This window comes from Eptatretus burgeri, chromosome 3, assembly GCF_056783735.1.
Source record: "Eptatretus burgeri isolate ZD-2024b chromosome 3, Ebu_testis_v1, whole genome shotgun sequence".
Taxonomy (NCBI): Eukaryota; Metazoa; Chordata; class Myxini; order Myxiniformes; family Myxinidae; genus Eptatretus; species Eptatretus burgeri.
The window spans coordinates 103,849,974-103,867,473 of NC_140963.1; the positions used below are offsets into that span (position 1 = coordinate 103,849,974).

A 17,500-nucleotide genomic window follows, 5' to 3' on the forward strand; every position below is an offset into this window, starting at 1 on the left:
TATATGTATATATATATATATATATATATATATATATATATATATATATATATATATATATATATATATATATATATATATATACATATATATGTCTGTGTGTGTGTGTTTATATAACCACATCTCCTTCATAAGAAATAATGAACGTGCCATGTGTGTGTATGACCCAAAGTATAAAAGTACCCCCCCCCCCCCTTCAGGGGGAACTTTCAATCTCATCCTCTCAAATGACTATGTGTCGTTCTCGGAATAAGTATCAATGTCTCCATTTGGTAATCCTCATGTCGAGATTGGTGGGCTTTGTAGCCTTTGTTGGATGCTCGTTTTGTCTTCTGGCACGATTAATTTCAGCTCGCCAAAGCAGACATTAGCCAAATAATATTCAATCATGGATGCATTAATTATAATTCAATCAATTAAAATCTGTTTTATGGAAAATTTGTTCAGTGGACAAAGAGAAACAAATAATCTTCTGTTTCAGCTTGCAGACCCGTGAGAAACTTGTTGCAATGTCACTTTTAAAAATGCAAAACATCCTCATAGTTCCACTTTCCTCTCGACGAGATGTTTTCACTTTGGGCCAATGATGGCCTCACAATAGATCTTTATTGTTAAGCTATGATGAGATATATTTTGGATAAATTTGTGCCTTTTTCTTCACACAAAGAAATGAAATGCTTAAATACCAAATCATCGTTCCTTATTAGACATACAAATTGGAAATGGGTAAACATATATTTTTGAGAGTTCAAAATACGCTTTAGTGATGGGGTATTCATTGGCACCCAGGATGGCCGAGAGGTGTGCACACTTGCCTCTAAGCTATCTTGCCTGGGTTTGAATTTTGGCCCAGCTATAAACTCTCATCTTGGTATTTCACAGGCTGGTTGATTCATCAATGTGTATGCCGCCCCTCGGAGGGACATTGAACGAGGCATCTCGTTTGCTCATATTATGTTGGACGTTAAAGACCCCACAGTCCTTCCCGAAGAGTAGGTGAGATATCACCCATACCATGAACAAATTCCAAATTCCTCATGCCCTGACCTACAGGTGGCACCGCTTCAGCGCACTCTGAGCAATTCTGCAACCAACAGCCATAGACTGGATACTAAATGAATAAATTCGCACCCAGTCGCAAATGGGTTTTTGCCTATAATATACTTTCATCCTTCCTTGTTTTATGCCATTTGTTTCATTACTCTGACATTGACAGTATTTGTTATTTTGGAGTGTAACCTAGAAGTTTGCCACATGATGCTACTAGAAGGGCCCTCGGTGGAGCACATACCTCCGCCACACAATGCCTGATCCACGAGAACATATCTGGGCACATTACGTTGTTGAAGTATCATGCTGTACAGTACTATATCGTTTTTGGCTATTTCTCTCAATGGTGAAGAATCACTTAAAAAATCAAATAATTCTCGTATCCAGATCCGTTCACCAAAATCGAATCAATTCTTCGTTGTCACACACATAACGTGTCCACCAAGTTTCATCCGAATCCGTCCACAGCTTTTTGAGCTATCGTGCTAAATATCATATTTGGCCCAATCTCTCAATGGTGAAGAATCGCTTGAAAAAATTCTCGTTGGTGGATCCGGATCCGGATCTTCACCAAAATATTACCAGTTTGTCCTTGTAATACACCCAACCTGCCTCAAAATTATATCCAGATCCGTCCACAACTTTTTGAGACATCCTGTACACAAACAAACAGACAGAAAGGGGGTGAAAACATAACCTCCTTCACCTTCGGTGGCGGAGGTAAATTATGGCTCTTCCCAAAATGTCGCATTTCGGTGTCATGAAACATGCATGTAAAGAAGCTTCCAACTCCAAAGAAAGCCACAAATGTTTGGCAGTGCATGTCATGGCTTACAAAAGCCAAAGAGGCAGCTGTCTTTAACTGGACATGGGTTCTTTGAAGATAACGACAGGTTTGGTTGGAATGGTTGGCAGATGTGACCGACCCAAAAACTGTTGCTCGTGTCGAGGCAGTAATAGGCCGAGGATCAAGGTCGCCAAAATATCACCAATAGTTGGAACTTCTCAAAACAACATTTCCACAATCGTTCACAATCATCAGCAATGACTGGCATTATGTTATGAGCTTCTCAAACTGTTCTTTGCAGATGCAGCAGATTTTATCGCTCATCTGGTGGTAACTCGAGACAAAATGTGGCCTCACCATTGGGATCATGAAACCAAATTAGAATCCACGCAATGGAACCTCAAGGATCACCGCCACCACCCAATACATTTCGTACTCAACCCTCAGCTGGAAAGATAATTGCCAGGTCGATTTTCTGACTTGCCAATGGAATCCTGCTAATTGACTTTATTCCTCACAAAACCATAATCATGGTGAATATCATAACTTGCCACATGCAAAAAGGAATTGTGGCAGGCACTCAAAGACAAACACAGAGGCATTTTGCTCAAGGATGTACTTCTTTATGACAGTGCACCTGGGCACAAGGTCTGTGTTGCAGAGACTGTCATGTATTGCTGTGGTTTTGCACAGCAGGTGGATCATTCCCTTTGAAGTTCAGATCTGGCCCCCAGTGATTATCTGTTTTGGCATTTGAAGTCCGACCTGAATGGCTGCTGATTAGCAAACAATGAGGAACTGGCTGAAGCAATTGAGATGTGGCTGAAGGAGCATTTTGAAAACGGCTGTTTTACTGGTATCTATCGACTGTTTGACGAACAAATTGAATAACATTATATGGGCATGTCTTGGACAATTGCATCTTGTCAATTTTGCAAGGAGAACCTTTTGGACTCTTCTCGTTACTTGAACACAGATGCTGTTAATTTGAAGGACTTCTCCCGTAACTAATTTCAGTGAAGAGATTTTGCTTATTGATCACCAAAATTCACTGCAAAAACCTCTACAGCATTGGGTACTTCCCCAAACACACACATTTGGCAATTTTGCAAGTTGGCCAGCTGTGATACAAAAAGTAGTAGTGTGTGATAATTGGTGCAATGTCGAAACTTTCTGAAAAAATTATTTTGTCAAACTCTCCTCATTACCACAACTTGGTTGCTTTGTATTATTACTGAAGTTGCACATCAACGAGAGCACAAATAATTTTATTACCTACCTTGTTTAAGGCTTGTAAAAGTATTACTATAGACCAGCATTTCTCAACCTTTTTACCCTTGTGGAACCCTTTAAATAGTTTTCATGTCTCAGGGAACCCCTGCCTAAAAATTATTATATACCATAATTAATATCTAGCTCTTTTTATTTTTATCGGAGTTCACATGGTAAATATATATATTTTTTTGATATATATGGTAAAAATAATATATCAGTCACTCAATGATACACGAATCCGCCGCGTTCAGGACGTCCATTAACCAGTGAGGGTGGTTTCACACTGGCGCCATATAGACATCGTCAAATACACTCCCTATAGTTGTTATAATTGTAAATATTATAAGATGTTGAAGCCTCTATTTTAATAACCAAGGAGTTTCCAACAATATGCAGTACGTGCATAGTAAAATTACAAATATTAAATCAAACAAAAACGACTCAAAAATACATTCGCCTATTTATTACTGTTTCTCGTGGAACCCGAGGGGTCTGGGGAACCCCGGTTGAGAAACACTGCTATAGACCAAGGATAACAAGTGCATAAAAAAGTCATTATGGGTTTCCACAATGGTATATAAGCAAAGATCCTGGGCAGTTCTGTTTTCAACATAATGGCATCGCCACAAAAGCAAAACAGTTAATTCGTGCAAACAGCCCTTGCTTAGAGCTGAAGGATACCATGAATGCAAGTGTAGTACCAAAAAAAAAAACCCCACAATGTCATCCTATACTGCCAAAGATAAAAAGAAGCAAAGGTATAAATACAAGTTGAATCGCAAAGAAGTTAGAAAATTAGTAAAGACAGAAGAGGTTTGCAGCCCCTGCATATCGTTTGTATAACCCACAGAGGACCATTGACACAAAACGTATTGGTTTACACATGATATTAGGTATACCTGTATCGTATTGATCATCCAATGGTTAATTAGTGGATTGACCACTCACAAGCCAGGTGAATTCGAAGTCCAGATTTTGAGAGTGTCACCCTTGGTAAAACCCAAATTTTTCGGATGGCCTTGTTCTCCAACCTTTTTTGTGATATATATATATATATATATATATATATATATATATATATATATATATATATATATAATATATGTATATACATATTTGGATGTGTGTGTATGTGTATATATATATATATATATATATATATATATATATATATATATATATATATATATATATATATATATATATATATATATACACACCATTTATGCAATATTTCGGGCAAACTGTGCAAAGAAAAAACAGATGCATCTGAAATGCCTTCTTCAGCACAACAGGATGAATGTGTCTGTGTGGTGGAGTCCATCACGTGTGTGGGGATGTACAATGGGGAGATGGGAAGATGTCTGGGTGTCTGGATCAAAGAGCATAAGCATGCCTTTTGACTTCGCCATTCAGAACCATCTGCCATCGTAAGAAATGCCCCAGGCATGGGCCGTGGTCCTCTTTGGGATGATGTCAGCATTCTAGCCTCCACTCCAAACCAAACTTGATGTCTTTTCCTGGAGAATTGTGCCCAAGGGAGTCAGTCGCTTCCCTGACAGGAGAGAACATTGAAATGCAATGGATTTTTGTTAAAAAAAATTGTCTCAGTTTAACTATTTTTCTGCCATTGCCAATCTTGGTTCCGTCTCATCACACAATATTCTGTTTGTGCAGTATTTCCTTGCATTGATCCTCCAAATTATATGCATTCCATTGTATTGAAGATATTTGTCATGATCCATTTGCCATCTACATTGTAATTTCACACGATGTTCTTCTTTTTCAACTCGTGTTGGTTTCACATTCAAATTTGGAATACATTCCTCTGCTTATATTGTTTCTTTCACCACTGTGGATAAAATTTATCCAATTCCATGTTGTGTTTCGTGTCCTCCTCTCGGCACTTTAGTGAGTGCATCGGTAACCCCTAGGATGTCACGGCAGAAAGGAAATAAAGACGCTACAGTGCCTTTTGTGTTGTAATACGACTGAAACCCACATACGCCAAAGAGACGGATAACTTTGTAAAGAATATTTATGAATCCCGACCATCTTAAAACCATAAATACTGATTAAAAGCAACCCTTAATGACCTTCATAAGAATCCCCAAATTAAACACATACAAACATCACAGATATCAATGCAGCTATAATGTAACTCAGGACTCTCAAGCAAACATTTTGTAACATAAACTCCAGAAGGTTATAATTGGGTGAAGGTTCAGCAGTGAGCACGTTCGAAAGGATCTTGTCCAGAGGGTGCACACAGGATGAAGCCATCAATCCAGTTGCGTCTCAAAAGTCCTTCGAGGATGAAAGCTTTTTATCACCGAAGTCTGCAGGAGAACCCTAGTCCCCAGGTCAAGTTGTGCGAGAGACGCTGAAATCAGGACTTCATGCTGTGAAGGACAATGGTTACTTACAGATGAGGAGAGAGTGGAGAAATTGGTGAGTTGCCTTCTCGACAATGCCAGCAAGGATATGCCTACTTTTAAGTCGTCTCCGAGACAGTCGTGCAAAGTCTGACAGGTATATTCGACGAGGAGATGGAGTAGTAGCAAATATGACATGCCACCGGGTATGATATAAGTGGAGCTGAATCTCCACCAACCAACACACAGTGGGGTGAAGTTGGTTCTTCATAGTCAGGAAATGGGGTTACTGAACCATCCCAGGTTCACATACAGAAGACCCCTGATTCGTTCTTTACTGGGTGAGTCGGTTTTAAAATGATTTTCCCCAGGTGAACAGCGAACATCTCAGGAGAATGTGCTTTTTTTCTCCTTTGTCTCCTCTGTGCCTTCTCTTTATACATTTTTCCTCTCTGCTGTTGACTCAAACTGTCAGTGTTTTATTTATATTTTGCAAACAGTCAGTGCCTCTTACATGTCAAGGTGGTATCGTTGGCAAGGCCATTGCAGCTGCTGTCGTGTCTCTTATCCCATGTTGTTGTCATTGCTGAGCCCCACTCCAGCCTTGGCTGGTGTCATTGCGACCCAACAGGACATTCAACAGCCAAAACAAACGTCACCAAAGTACAATTACATGAAAATACTGGTCCATAACAATGTGTTTACATGGTTTTGGTTTCAGTTTTCTTAATTTTTGCCTTTATCGAAATAATAAGATCCAATATCTGTGTGTCAGTTTTGTATTTCCTCCCAAAACACTGGTTGTATAAAGTTGGAAATGGTTCCATATTTATCGTCAACGATCAAAAAAAGGTGGAGGTTCCAAAATAATTTGAGTTGCACAATTTTTAAAAAAATTTATATCGATAAATGTCCAAACAAAGCATGCATAGGCAGGATATATGTCCACCAAAATTGCCAATTATAAAGCACCTGGGACATCTGAAAGCATTTCTCTGGGGGTTAAAGCATCGTCTGATGTATTAAATAGATACACAAGGAACTTGGACGCAGGAGGTGGCCATTTGGCTAATCAAACCTGTGCTACATCATCACCACATTAATGAAATCTAACAGTTGTCTCGTGACAGCTGGATGAGGAGATTAAGGACATGAAGGGTTTTGGTGTCTTGTGTAACACAGACCTCCCTTTACTGAGTGGAGATGGTGGCACTGTCAGAGAGACAATAGAGGCTGCAGGTCAGCGAGAACAATTTGGTCAGGAGGATTGGGGGGAGCAAAGAGGATGTATAGAAGTAAGCTTGATGGGAAGATTGTTAAAATTCCGGCTGAAGTGGGTTGGTTGTGTGTTGCAGATGGGGGAAGAGATAAGGGCAAAGAGAGTGGATAGGTTTATTTATTAATTTTATTTTTTTCTACAAGATCTAAGGCTCGTAAAGGAGCTGCGACTCGCACATCTCACACACATGGAGGTGCATATGAGACACAACATAGGACTATTACAAAAGGCAAGCACAGCTACTGAATTTGGGGGAAGTACCATTACTTCCCGGGATACTCTTGGTAATAACGATGTCACAACAATTTTTCTCACCATACTCAGCAGGGCATTTCCTCAGCTTTTCTCACCAAACTCAGCAGGGCATTTCCCCAAATTTACTTCTCCCCATCAATGCCAACCTATGGTTGTTTGTCCGTGCTCTATTCTTTTAAATGCTGAACATTAAGCGTGGAAGCAGCACGTACCATTTTAAAAGTCTTTGGTGTGATTTGGCTGGGATTTGAACTGCCGACTTCCCAGACTTGGAGCAGACAGTCTAAAATCTAACCATTACACCACTTGAGTCTGCTGGTTTGTCTGGGCATTTATTGGTTGAGGGAACAAGGCAGGAGGAAAAGAGGTAGACCACAGATGAGATGCGACAATTGTGTAAGGAGGAATATCAATAAGGTGGAGGGAGTTGGCTGAGGACGGAGGGAAGTGGAGGAATATCGTGGTCAAGGGAGGGCAGAAGTGCAGTACCATTGGACCCCACCCCTTATAAAGGGAAGAGAAGGAGAAGAAGAAGAAGTTTATGAACTTAAATGTAGATGTCAGATGAATGGGGATGACAACAGTGGGGGAAGTACAGACATTGTCATCTGTATAATGAGATCCAGTGTCTTTGTGTCATTTTTGCCTCTGCCCCAAACCACTGGTTGCATGAAGTTGAAAATGGTACCATATGAATCACCAAGGACCCAGGCAGTGCAGACTGCAGTGTCAAGGAAAAATATATTTGGACAAAAACATTTTTTTATTATTCACATCCATAAATGCCCAGACAAAACAAGTGTGAACTCTGCTTCACATAGCCCAGTGACAAGCTGTGAGATGCTGCTGATTGGTTGTGTGAAGCTAGATGCAATATGATTGGCTCCTGGCATGTGATGTCAACACATCCTGACTGCACTTGTACCTGTTTCCTGTTCTTAGAACATCAAAATTAATATATTAGAGCTTCAAACAACACAACAAAAAGTGGGCATGGGGCTCACGAGGTCGCTAGTTCTTATGTAAATTACATTCTGACTTCAAACGCATTATTTTGTTATTTCATTGGTTTCGTGGATTCGATTTATGAAATAATGTGAGGAGCTAATTATTTCAAGTATTCTTGTATTGTGAAAATTCATTGTGTCCTTGCTTGCAATGAATGTGACGATGTACATGTTTCCAAACATTTTCACCGTTTATTAGTGGCATTGTAACGTGTGTTTATGTGATGGCATCAAATGACAATGTCAGATAAATGCTCGTGTTCCACACATGGGGCACAATGTAAGCATGAGATCCAGTGTCTGGGACATCAGTGCATTATACCTGAAGAGGGCAATTGGAGCCCCCACCTTCTTTGCTCAGATTACCCATACATTTGTGTATGTAATGCAATTTAAAAGGTTATCCTCTATACCTCATGCCAACCACCTAATGTTGGCAAGTTGTTGAATTTGTTGCAGAGCACAAACATACAGTGAAAATTCTCAACAGAATCTCAGCTGGTTGAATGCACTCCTCACAATGCTGTCACAGTCCTGCTATGTTACCTAACAGATGATGATATGGCATATCACATCAATTCAATATACGAGGTGTGTTCAAAAAGTATCCAACCTTAATTTTTCGTGCGTAAACAAATGAAGCCAGGGAGGCGTGGTTTGGTGCACGTATGTAGGCGATCCTAATCCGTATGCGTGAATATTTTCCCGCCTGCAGAAGCTGTCAGTCACCGACAGACCGCCGATGAGTGAGGAAGTGGAAGTGAGCGCCGTCGGATTTTCCTTTTTTGACAGAATGACTGATCACTGTGGTCTCATCGCCAGTGATCACTGTGTTGAAGAAGTTGGGATCGCTGTTCACACTCTCCAGCATGTCCTGTGCGATCTCCAAACGGATTTGCTTCTGCTCGATCGTTAGCAGCTTTGGCACGAACTTCGCTGAGATTCTCCTTGAGCCCAAATCCTCAGTCACAATGGAATGAACGGATCCAATGCTGACGCCCACCTCGTCTGCAAGTTCTCTGATCGTGATTCGACGATCCCGCATCAGCAGGGTCCTCACTTGGTCAATGACGATCTCATTTCGGGATGTTGAGGGCCTTCCAGAACGTGCTTCACTTTCCACTGATGTGCGACCATCTTTGAAGCTGTTGTACCATTCTTTTATCTGTGTGGTGCCCATTGCTTCGTTCACGAAGGCCTGTTGAATCTTGCGGATCGTTTCCACTTGGGAATCGTCAAGCTTTACACAAAATTTGATGCAGTAGCGTTGTTCAAGTTTTTCCGTCATTTTGTCCAAAACGAAAATCCGACGGCGCTCACTTACACTTCCTAACTCATCGGCGGTCTGTCGGCGACTGACAGCTTCTGCAGGTGGGAAAATATTCACGCATACGGATTAGGATCACCTACATACGTGCACCAAACCACACCTCCCTAGCTTCATTTGTTTACGCACGAAAAATTAAGGTTGGATACTTTTTGAACACACCTCGTATGTGGCACCGATAAGCCTTGGTAAGTGCTTGAAGCAACTTGGATTGCAGTATGTAGTAAGGGGAACTTTCACAATGGAGTAACAGATGAGAATGGGAATGAATTCGGTTTTTGACTTGCTATTTTTCATGTGTTGATTATTTTGTGACTGGCTTTATTCCAAAACCGAAGCAGCATTCCCGGTCTTACGAGATCAACGCGATCCAGATGGAGCCGCAGGAACTGATTTACATAACATATCCTCTCCTTCAGAATGAAAATAAATAAATGAAAATCAATTGAAAGATTGGATTTCACTTCCAATCAACAAATGAACAATTTATGTGAACACACATAGTAGTCATAATAATAACAATAATAATAATAAACCCACACATAGCAACCCACCCACACACAAAATCAAACAAGTCAAAGATTCAGTTTTCCGGCCATTTTACAACATGGCCTAAGCGAATAGTAGAAGGAACAGGCTCATGGAGCTGTTCATCCAGCAGCACGACAGTGGGGGGCAAAAGAGGTGTATTAGAAGGGGGAAGGGCGCAAAGGAGAAACATTGCAGTGATCACTATTGCTGGTACAAGAAGGGGAGGAAGTATCATTGTGTTCATAATCGTCTGAGTTTCCCAATTTCTGGCTCGTATACATAGCCAATGTGGTTGGCCAGCTTGTTTGAAGATCGGAGATGTTGGCGATTCCTGCCGAACAAACGGTTTCCTGCTTGGAGCACCGAGGACCTTGGGAACTCGTGTTTTTGTACGATTTCACCAGGAATCCATTTGCTAGTGCCAGGAAGTGGTTCCATACGGATTGCCGACCCTGAAAAGGTAGTTGCTCTCATGCTTTTGCTTGGTCTTTTCCATGTCAAAATGCCATTTAACCTCATGAAAGCTGTCGGGTTTTGGTACAAGTAAGCTGCACTTTGCAGGCAGCTTGTTACGTGGTCTTCTACCCATCAACAACTGTGCAGGAGACAAGTGTAGTCCGTCTCGGGGAGTGGTGCGATAGCCTAACAAAGCTAGATGTTTGTCCTCCACTTTCTTCCACAATTTTTTTTTACAGTTTGCACTGCTCTTTCAGCTTCACCATTTGCACGAGTAAATCGAGGGCTGGAAGTAGTTTGGTTAATTCTGTCATCAAAACAGAACGATTTGAATTATTTGGACACCAACAAGGATGCATTGTCGCTCCGAAGACCCTCAAATATACCATGTGTACTAAAGATGGCTTTTAGATGATCAATTGTTGTGCGGATTCTCATATCCTTGAGCCCACATACCTCAATAAATTTCGAATAATAATCGATAACCAAAATGTATTGTTTTGACTCGAACTCGAATAGGTCCACGGCGACCTGGTTGAATGGTAAATCTGAAATCTGTGTCTGTATGAGCAGTTCTGGAGGAACCTTATTTTGGTAATCTGCACATGCAGTGCAGTTTTTCACTGCCTCTTCGATCTGTTGGTTCATTTTTGGCCAATAGAATATTTCCCAAGCACGCTGTTTGCACTTTACATTACCAAGGTGAGAGCTGGGTATGAAGAACATGTGCTGACGGAGACTGGGAGGCACTACTATAAGCATACCTTGCGTTTCGATAGTTGGGCCATCCAGTGTGGATCACGTCCACAGAAGTTGTAACTCTTGTCCAGTCTGTTCTGACATCTTGACGTACCTCTCCTTGGTGATGGAGAAGAAGTCGAACATGGAAACCTGCTCCAGATTGACTTCTTGTCCCGACAACTGGTGAGTCTGATAAGCACAAGATCGTGTATCTGGTAGCTGCATGTCTTTGCCTCTTTTATACACTCCCTCAAGATCATACCACTGCAGACGTAACAGCATCCTCTGCTGACACATGGGAGCAGACAGAAGAGGTTTTTTGAAAATATCTTGAAGTGGCTTGTGATCTGTAAATACCGTCACTGTCTTGCCAAATATGTAGCAGTGGAATTTCATACAGGCATGGAGGATTACAAGCATTTCTTTTTCAATCTGAGCATACCGTTGTTCCACCTCCGAGATAGATCACGAAGTGTGTGCAACCGGCTTCCCCTCCTGTATTAAGACACCACCGAGACCGCTTTGACTTGCATCTGCATGGATCTCCACTGGTGCCTTCATGTCATAGTATCTCAGTACAGGCTGCTGACAGCAGAGATGTAATAGTTTATGGAAAGCTTGGTCCTGTGCAGGTTGCCAGTCAAGAATACTATCAGCTCTCAGCAAAGCTCGAAGTGCTGCATTGACTTCACTCATTTGAGGAATAAATTTTGCCAGGTATGCAACAAATCCAAGGAATTGCTGCATGTCCTCTTTATTCCATGGCATTGGCATATTATGGAGACCTTTAATTATTAAGGGGTCAGGCTTGAGTCAATCTGCAGTAAGTGGATGCTTGACATACTGAACCTCCTTGTGGCGAACGTTGCATTTTTGCATGTTCAATATGAGGTTGTATGATGGAGCCCTCTCCATGACTTGCTTTAAAATGCTGGTGTGCTGATCTCGATCTCGTCCTGCAATCAGAATATCGTCCATGATTGCTGTGGCTGCAATAATGCCATCCAACATTTGATCCATGATACGCTGAAATATTTCTGGGGTACATTTCAATCCAAATGGTCGCCTCAGCCAATGAAAACGACCCATAGGTGTATTGAAGGTCATCAGTTTTGATGACTCCTCATCCAGGAGAATCTGTAGAAACCCACTCTTTGCATCCAATACTGAGAATAAGTTGGCTTTTGATATGTTGGAGACCACCTTTTCAACCGTCTTCATGGGATAACGCTCACGTTTAATGGCCTTGTTGAGATCTCTACGATCCAAACATATTCTTAGCTTGCCATTGCGAACTGCAGCTACCATTGAGCTGACCCACTCAGTTGGCTCCTCCACTGGAGTTATGAAGCCGTTATCTACCATCTTGTTCAATTCCTCGATGATCCTCGGTATTAGCGCAGTGGGTTGCCGACGTGCAGCATGTACAACCCCATTGGCTGTTGGGTGTATTTTGATTCGGTAGACCCCTAGTAGGGTACCTGACATGCCGATGATATCAGGAAAGTCTCGTAACTCTGGGGGAGCCGATTCATCATCCACTGACTGAACCCCCGCCAGGGATCTCAGTCGAGCAATGAGGCCAAGGTTTTCAGCGGTCTCCCCCGATATCACGTTCTCCTGATCCAGATTGACCAGCATTACGGACCCCCCTCAAATTCCAGGGAAAGATCCGTGGAAGCAACTGGCCGAATGATGTGGTTGGAGTAAGTTCTCAGGGTTCTTTTAGACTTGTAAAGTTCAGTGTTAACGGGTAGTCTTTGAAAATCCCTCATTGTAAGTATATTGCACCTTGCCCCTGTATCAATACAGAAGGTAATGTTTGCAATGCCACTGACTCTAACAATCAGGGACCATTTGTCATCTGCCAGAGTGCTGATGTTGTCAACCTTGTATATTTGAAGAACCCCTGAATTGCCTTCAGGTAGTTGTTCCTTGTTTTCTCTAGCATCGATGAGGAGTGTTTTGCCCAGTCGCTGTTGCCTATGGCAGACCAACATCCAATGGTTCGGGCATTTGCAATAGGAACAGGCGGCGCCTACTGCAGGACATTTCCCTTGGTTCCACAAATGCCGCTCACCCTTGCCATGTCTACTGCATGCTTTAAATGCTTGCAGCTGCAATGACGAGGCACAATGCTTGGGATGTGATTTGCTCTGAGCTGTGATAGCTGACACCCCAAGTTTGTAGTGATCTTCATTCCACCCGATGCGGATTTGCTTGTGAGACAACTCAAACTGTTGTCCAATTTCCAGAGCTTTTGCTCGTGACACTCCTTCACCTTGATCCAGTAACCTTTTCTGCACACTGGATTAAAAATGCCATCATTGATCACATCGATTAAAATGTCCCTGGGATCGGCATACTCGCAGTCCATGAGAATAATCTTCAGGTCCTTTACAAAGTCATCAAAGGTCTCCTCACTCTTTTGTTTTCGCTGCTTGAACCGGTGCCGGGCAATCCACTTTTTCTTTCTCGGTCGCACATACATTTCAAAATGATCGAGTACCTTGTCGGGATCATCTTTCTTAGTCTCCTCCCATGTGAACATTTTATAAACCTCACGGCCATGAGCACCAATCCACGTGCCCAGCCATCCGGCTTTTTGCTTTGGGTTTAGCTCCAATAACGGGCCCGCGAACATGAACTGAACGTGGTCTCAAAACCGAGTGAATTCTCCAAATAAATCCGCAACATCCCAATCGATAGTCAGGTATTCAAAGTTTGGAAACACCATACCGTACTTGTGGATGGTCGTTTGTTCAAAAAGCAACAAGTCCGGTTAACTTCTGACACCATGCAAGATAACTGGCTTTATTCCATAACCGAAGCAGCATTCCCGGTCTCGCAAGGTCAACGCAATCCAGATCGAGCCGCAGGAATTGCTTTACATTAAAGGGACCCTTGCATGAAACAGCACAACTTGCTTCCACTTCGTGCATCGTTCCTTCTTCCTTAATGTCCGCAATTATTCCAACGTTGTTGGACTGGCCGGTGTTAACGATTCTGGCCCAACTCTTTCTGGAACCGGCTTGCCATCTTCGGCATTCGACTATGCCAGGAATTTGTAGCTTATTCAGGGTGCCGGTGATAATGCGCTACTCTCCGCAAAAGACACCGTTGATCTTTAATGTCAACCAGTGACAACTGCTGGAAGACGGTTAACATCCTTCTGATGGACCGCATGCGTAATGAGGCATCGCCTTCTCTTTTAAACTCCAGAGTGACAGTTTGTAACTGGGTTGAGATTGAAATCCATGCGAGTTAACTCAAAGTAGAGTGCAGATACCTCTAAGCTATCCTTCAACCCCACTTTGTGTGTTGTTCAAAGGATAACATTTCATTGGGATGAAAATCTCTCTTCTTCTTCTTTCGGCTGCTCCCGTTCGGGGTCGCCACAGCGGATCATCCATATGATCTGCATAGTGATTTGGCACATGTTTTACGCCGGATGCCCTTCCTGACGCAACCCTGGTCACCTCTTACGACACAGGGATATGGTGCACCTATTTTAACCGGGGTATACACCGGCCCAGTATACTGGTACTCATTTCGCCGACCTCGGAAGGATGACAGGCTGAGTCAACCCCCTGGTGTATTAATTCAGTGGCCCAACGGGGCTTGAACTCAGGACCTTTTGGATCCCAAGCCGCTGCCCTAACCACTGCGCCAACACCAGGCATTTCATTGGGATGAAAATATGATATTGTTTTCGAACTACATTGGAAAAGAACATCTTTTCACCCTCGTGAAAGAGATGAGTGAGTGCTGTGACAGCTTCACCACCGACGGCTGCACAACGGCAATGACAGCGGCACAGTCTGACTGTGCCACTGACAGCTAACCCTTCTGGCTCCACTATTGATAGCTTTTCATCTCATATGCACTTCATGCATTTTTTACATTGTACTAAAGTTGGTTTGACATGAAAGTGGTTGACATTGGGGCTGCATTTAGCATTTTTGAGTTATTCTAGTGGTCTGAATCTTGTACAACAGAAGAGTTTAGAGTTTATGTTTATTAATTAATTCGTTTCCTTCTGTTTTGTCCATGTAATCGAAATGTTTTGAAGCAGATGGAATTAAAATACAGACAGAATAGATTAAATATAAACAAGCTTAATTCAACCTTAATTTTAAATGTCTTCCTAAATCCATAAACTGGAGCATTACTCTGTCCATCTCTCAAACCTGTACGAGAAACTCTTTTGAGACACGACGTTTTGTAAACATAATGCGTATGAAATAAAAATGCATTGCATGTAAGATTTGTTCTTTTTGGCAAGATCCATGAACATAAGTAAAAATAAAATGAAAGGTTAATTTCAAAGGGAGAATCATTACATATAATAATTTGTCACGTTTTCACTTTTTTATTGTTGAAGGAAAATATTCACCATTTAGCACAAAATGATAGCTGGCAGGATAGTTTGGAGGTGCACACACTCATCTCCAAGATATCTCACTGAGGTTTGAATCTCCGCACAGCTATAAACTGTCATCCCGTTGTTTCACAGGCAGGGTGATTCATCAATGTGTGTGCATCATCCCTCAGATGTACCATTAAACTGGGCATCCCATCTGCCAGCATTAGTTGGTGAACATTAACGATTCCATGGTGCCCTTCACAAAGAGTAGGTGAGCTATTTCCGGCACCCTGAGCAAATTACAAATCCCTGCTCTCACCTACAGAGGGCATTGTAGCAACAGCACAGTACAGCCGCACCCTCAGCCGATGATGCTACCCCACAAACTTGTGCTGCGAAAGAAGAAGCAGAAAATGTAACTTTTAGTAAATTTCCAGTAATTTTACAAAGGCAGTTGTCTTGTATGTTTGGCATATGAAAAACATATGACGGCATTTATGTGTTTTCTGCCTCTATGATGTTTATTTGAACCTGTAATCAGAGATGAGACATGGCTGCCTCCGTGGAAAATTCATTGGTGTTGTATTTGTTGCTTACCAGTGAAAGTGCATATTTTTAGGTAAGGATATAAAATGTATAATTGAGTGAGGATCAAAGTCAGTCATCCTCTATTTACAGTTACACCATCGTCCACCAGTCATTAATTATTTTGGTGTATGTGTGTTTGTGTGCAGACCGAAAGTTTGTAATTGCAAATGCACGTGCAGAGACATGTGCAATCATCTACTGCAATGACGGCTTCTGCAGCATGGTTGGATTTTCCCGTGCTGAGCTGATGCAACGCCCGTGCACTTGCGATTTCCTGCATGGACCAGAAACACGGAGGCACTCTGTGGCACAGGTGGCCCGTGCACTGCTTGGCTCTGAGGAACGACGTGTCGAAGTAATGTACTACCGCAAGGACGGTGAGCATATTTGATTGCTTTTGATATGTCGTTCCTTTTTCCCATTATCTATCACCAACATGTTAATTACCTTATATTGTTGTGGGGCCGAGTTTCGGTAGCGAGCACGACCGCTAGATGGAGCAGTAGATTGGCTCCACTGAACACCCGGAATGTATAGGTCGTCATCCCGGATAACTCCGGAGCCGACGGGTCCCTTATCGGACAGAAGATCGCCAATAGGTTGACCACATGGGAAAGGGTCGATTGCCAATTTCAATTTACCTAAATACCCACGTCATCCAAACGACCGGGGAAATTCACCCTTGGCGGAGCTCGAGCGGAACAAGTCGTTAGCGTGCTCGAACCGTGCGTAACCCGAACGGATGGTTACTGAGGTCCGTCGGTCCAAATGCACAATTTGCCACTTCCAAATTTCCCAACATGCACCGTGCTAAACCAATAAAGAAAACACAGAAACGAGCTGAAACATTTAACGGGGTTTATCTATAATGGGGGGGGGGTGGGGGGTGGGGAAGGGAACACAGAAAGAGCGGAGTTATCCGACTATAAGAAATTAAATGCAAATAATGTACAAGGCACTTAAACAATTGCTACTTATAGACTGGGCCCACAGACACGCACACACCCAAAATAAATAATGGCCGCGGCCTTTATTCGGCCCTTCAGCTCGGGAGGGAGGGAAGGTGAGCCAAAGGGGAGAACCTGTCTCGCACCTCTCCACCTCGTGCGGTTTTCAATGATCCGGTTCGGTGGGACTCGAACCCGCAACACAATGCAATGATGGATGCCAGCTGGTGCGAAAGTGGATCAGACATAACGCCGACAGGCCAGACGAGACAACCAGGCGACGAGGCTGACAAGGCGACCAGGCGACGTGGCTGACAAGGCGACGAGGCGACGCGACCTTGACGTTCTCCCCACCAGACAGAATGCCCCGAAAACTTATTCACCCCTTCTCCCGAGGGGAGGAGCCGCCTGCCATGGACCCGTTCTCGCTCACTGGACAGTTTTGGTGCGCAAAATGTGCTCGTCGCCCCCATGAATGGCCAAAACGGGCGCCAAGTCCGCTGATTGGACTGGTGG

The 17,500-nt window shown here is 42.7% G+C and overlaps 1 protein-coding gene and 1 pseudogene across 4 annotated transcripts in view; one reads left to right on the forward strand and one right to left on the reverse strand.

Moving 5' to 3' along the window:
- KCNH6 (potassium voltage-gated channel subfamily H member 6) overlaps positions 1 to 17,500 on the forward strand; it is a 556,858-nt gene that overhangs the window by 73,129 nt on the left and 466,229 nt on the right. For all 4 annotated transcript variants that reach the window (XM_085874776.1, XM_085874773.1, XM_085874777.1 and 1 more), the window contains exon 2: positions 16,184 to 16,414. In XM_085874776.1, the coding sequence (XP_085730902.1) occupies positions 16,258 to 16,414 (157 nt within the window). In that variant the 5' untranslated portion in view covers positions 16,184 to 16,257. The remainder of the gene's footprint in view (positions 1 to 16,183; positions 16,415 to 17,500) is intronic.
- Positions 12,724 to 14,529, reverse strand: LOC147030568 (uncharacterized; annotated as a pseudogene).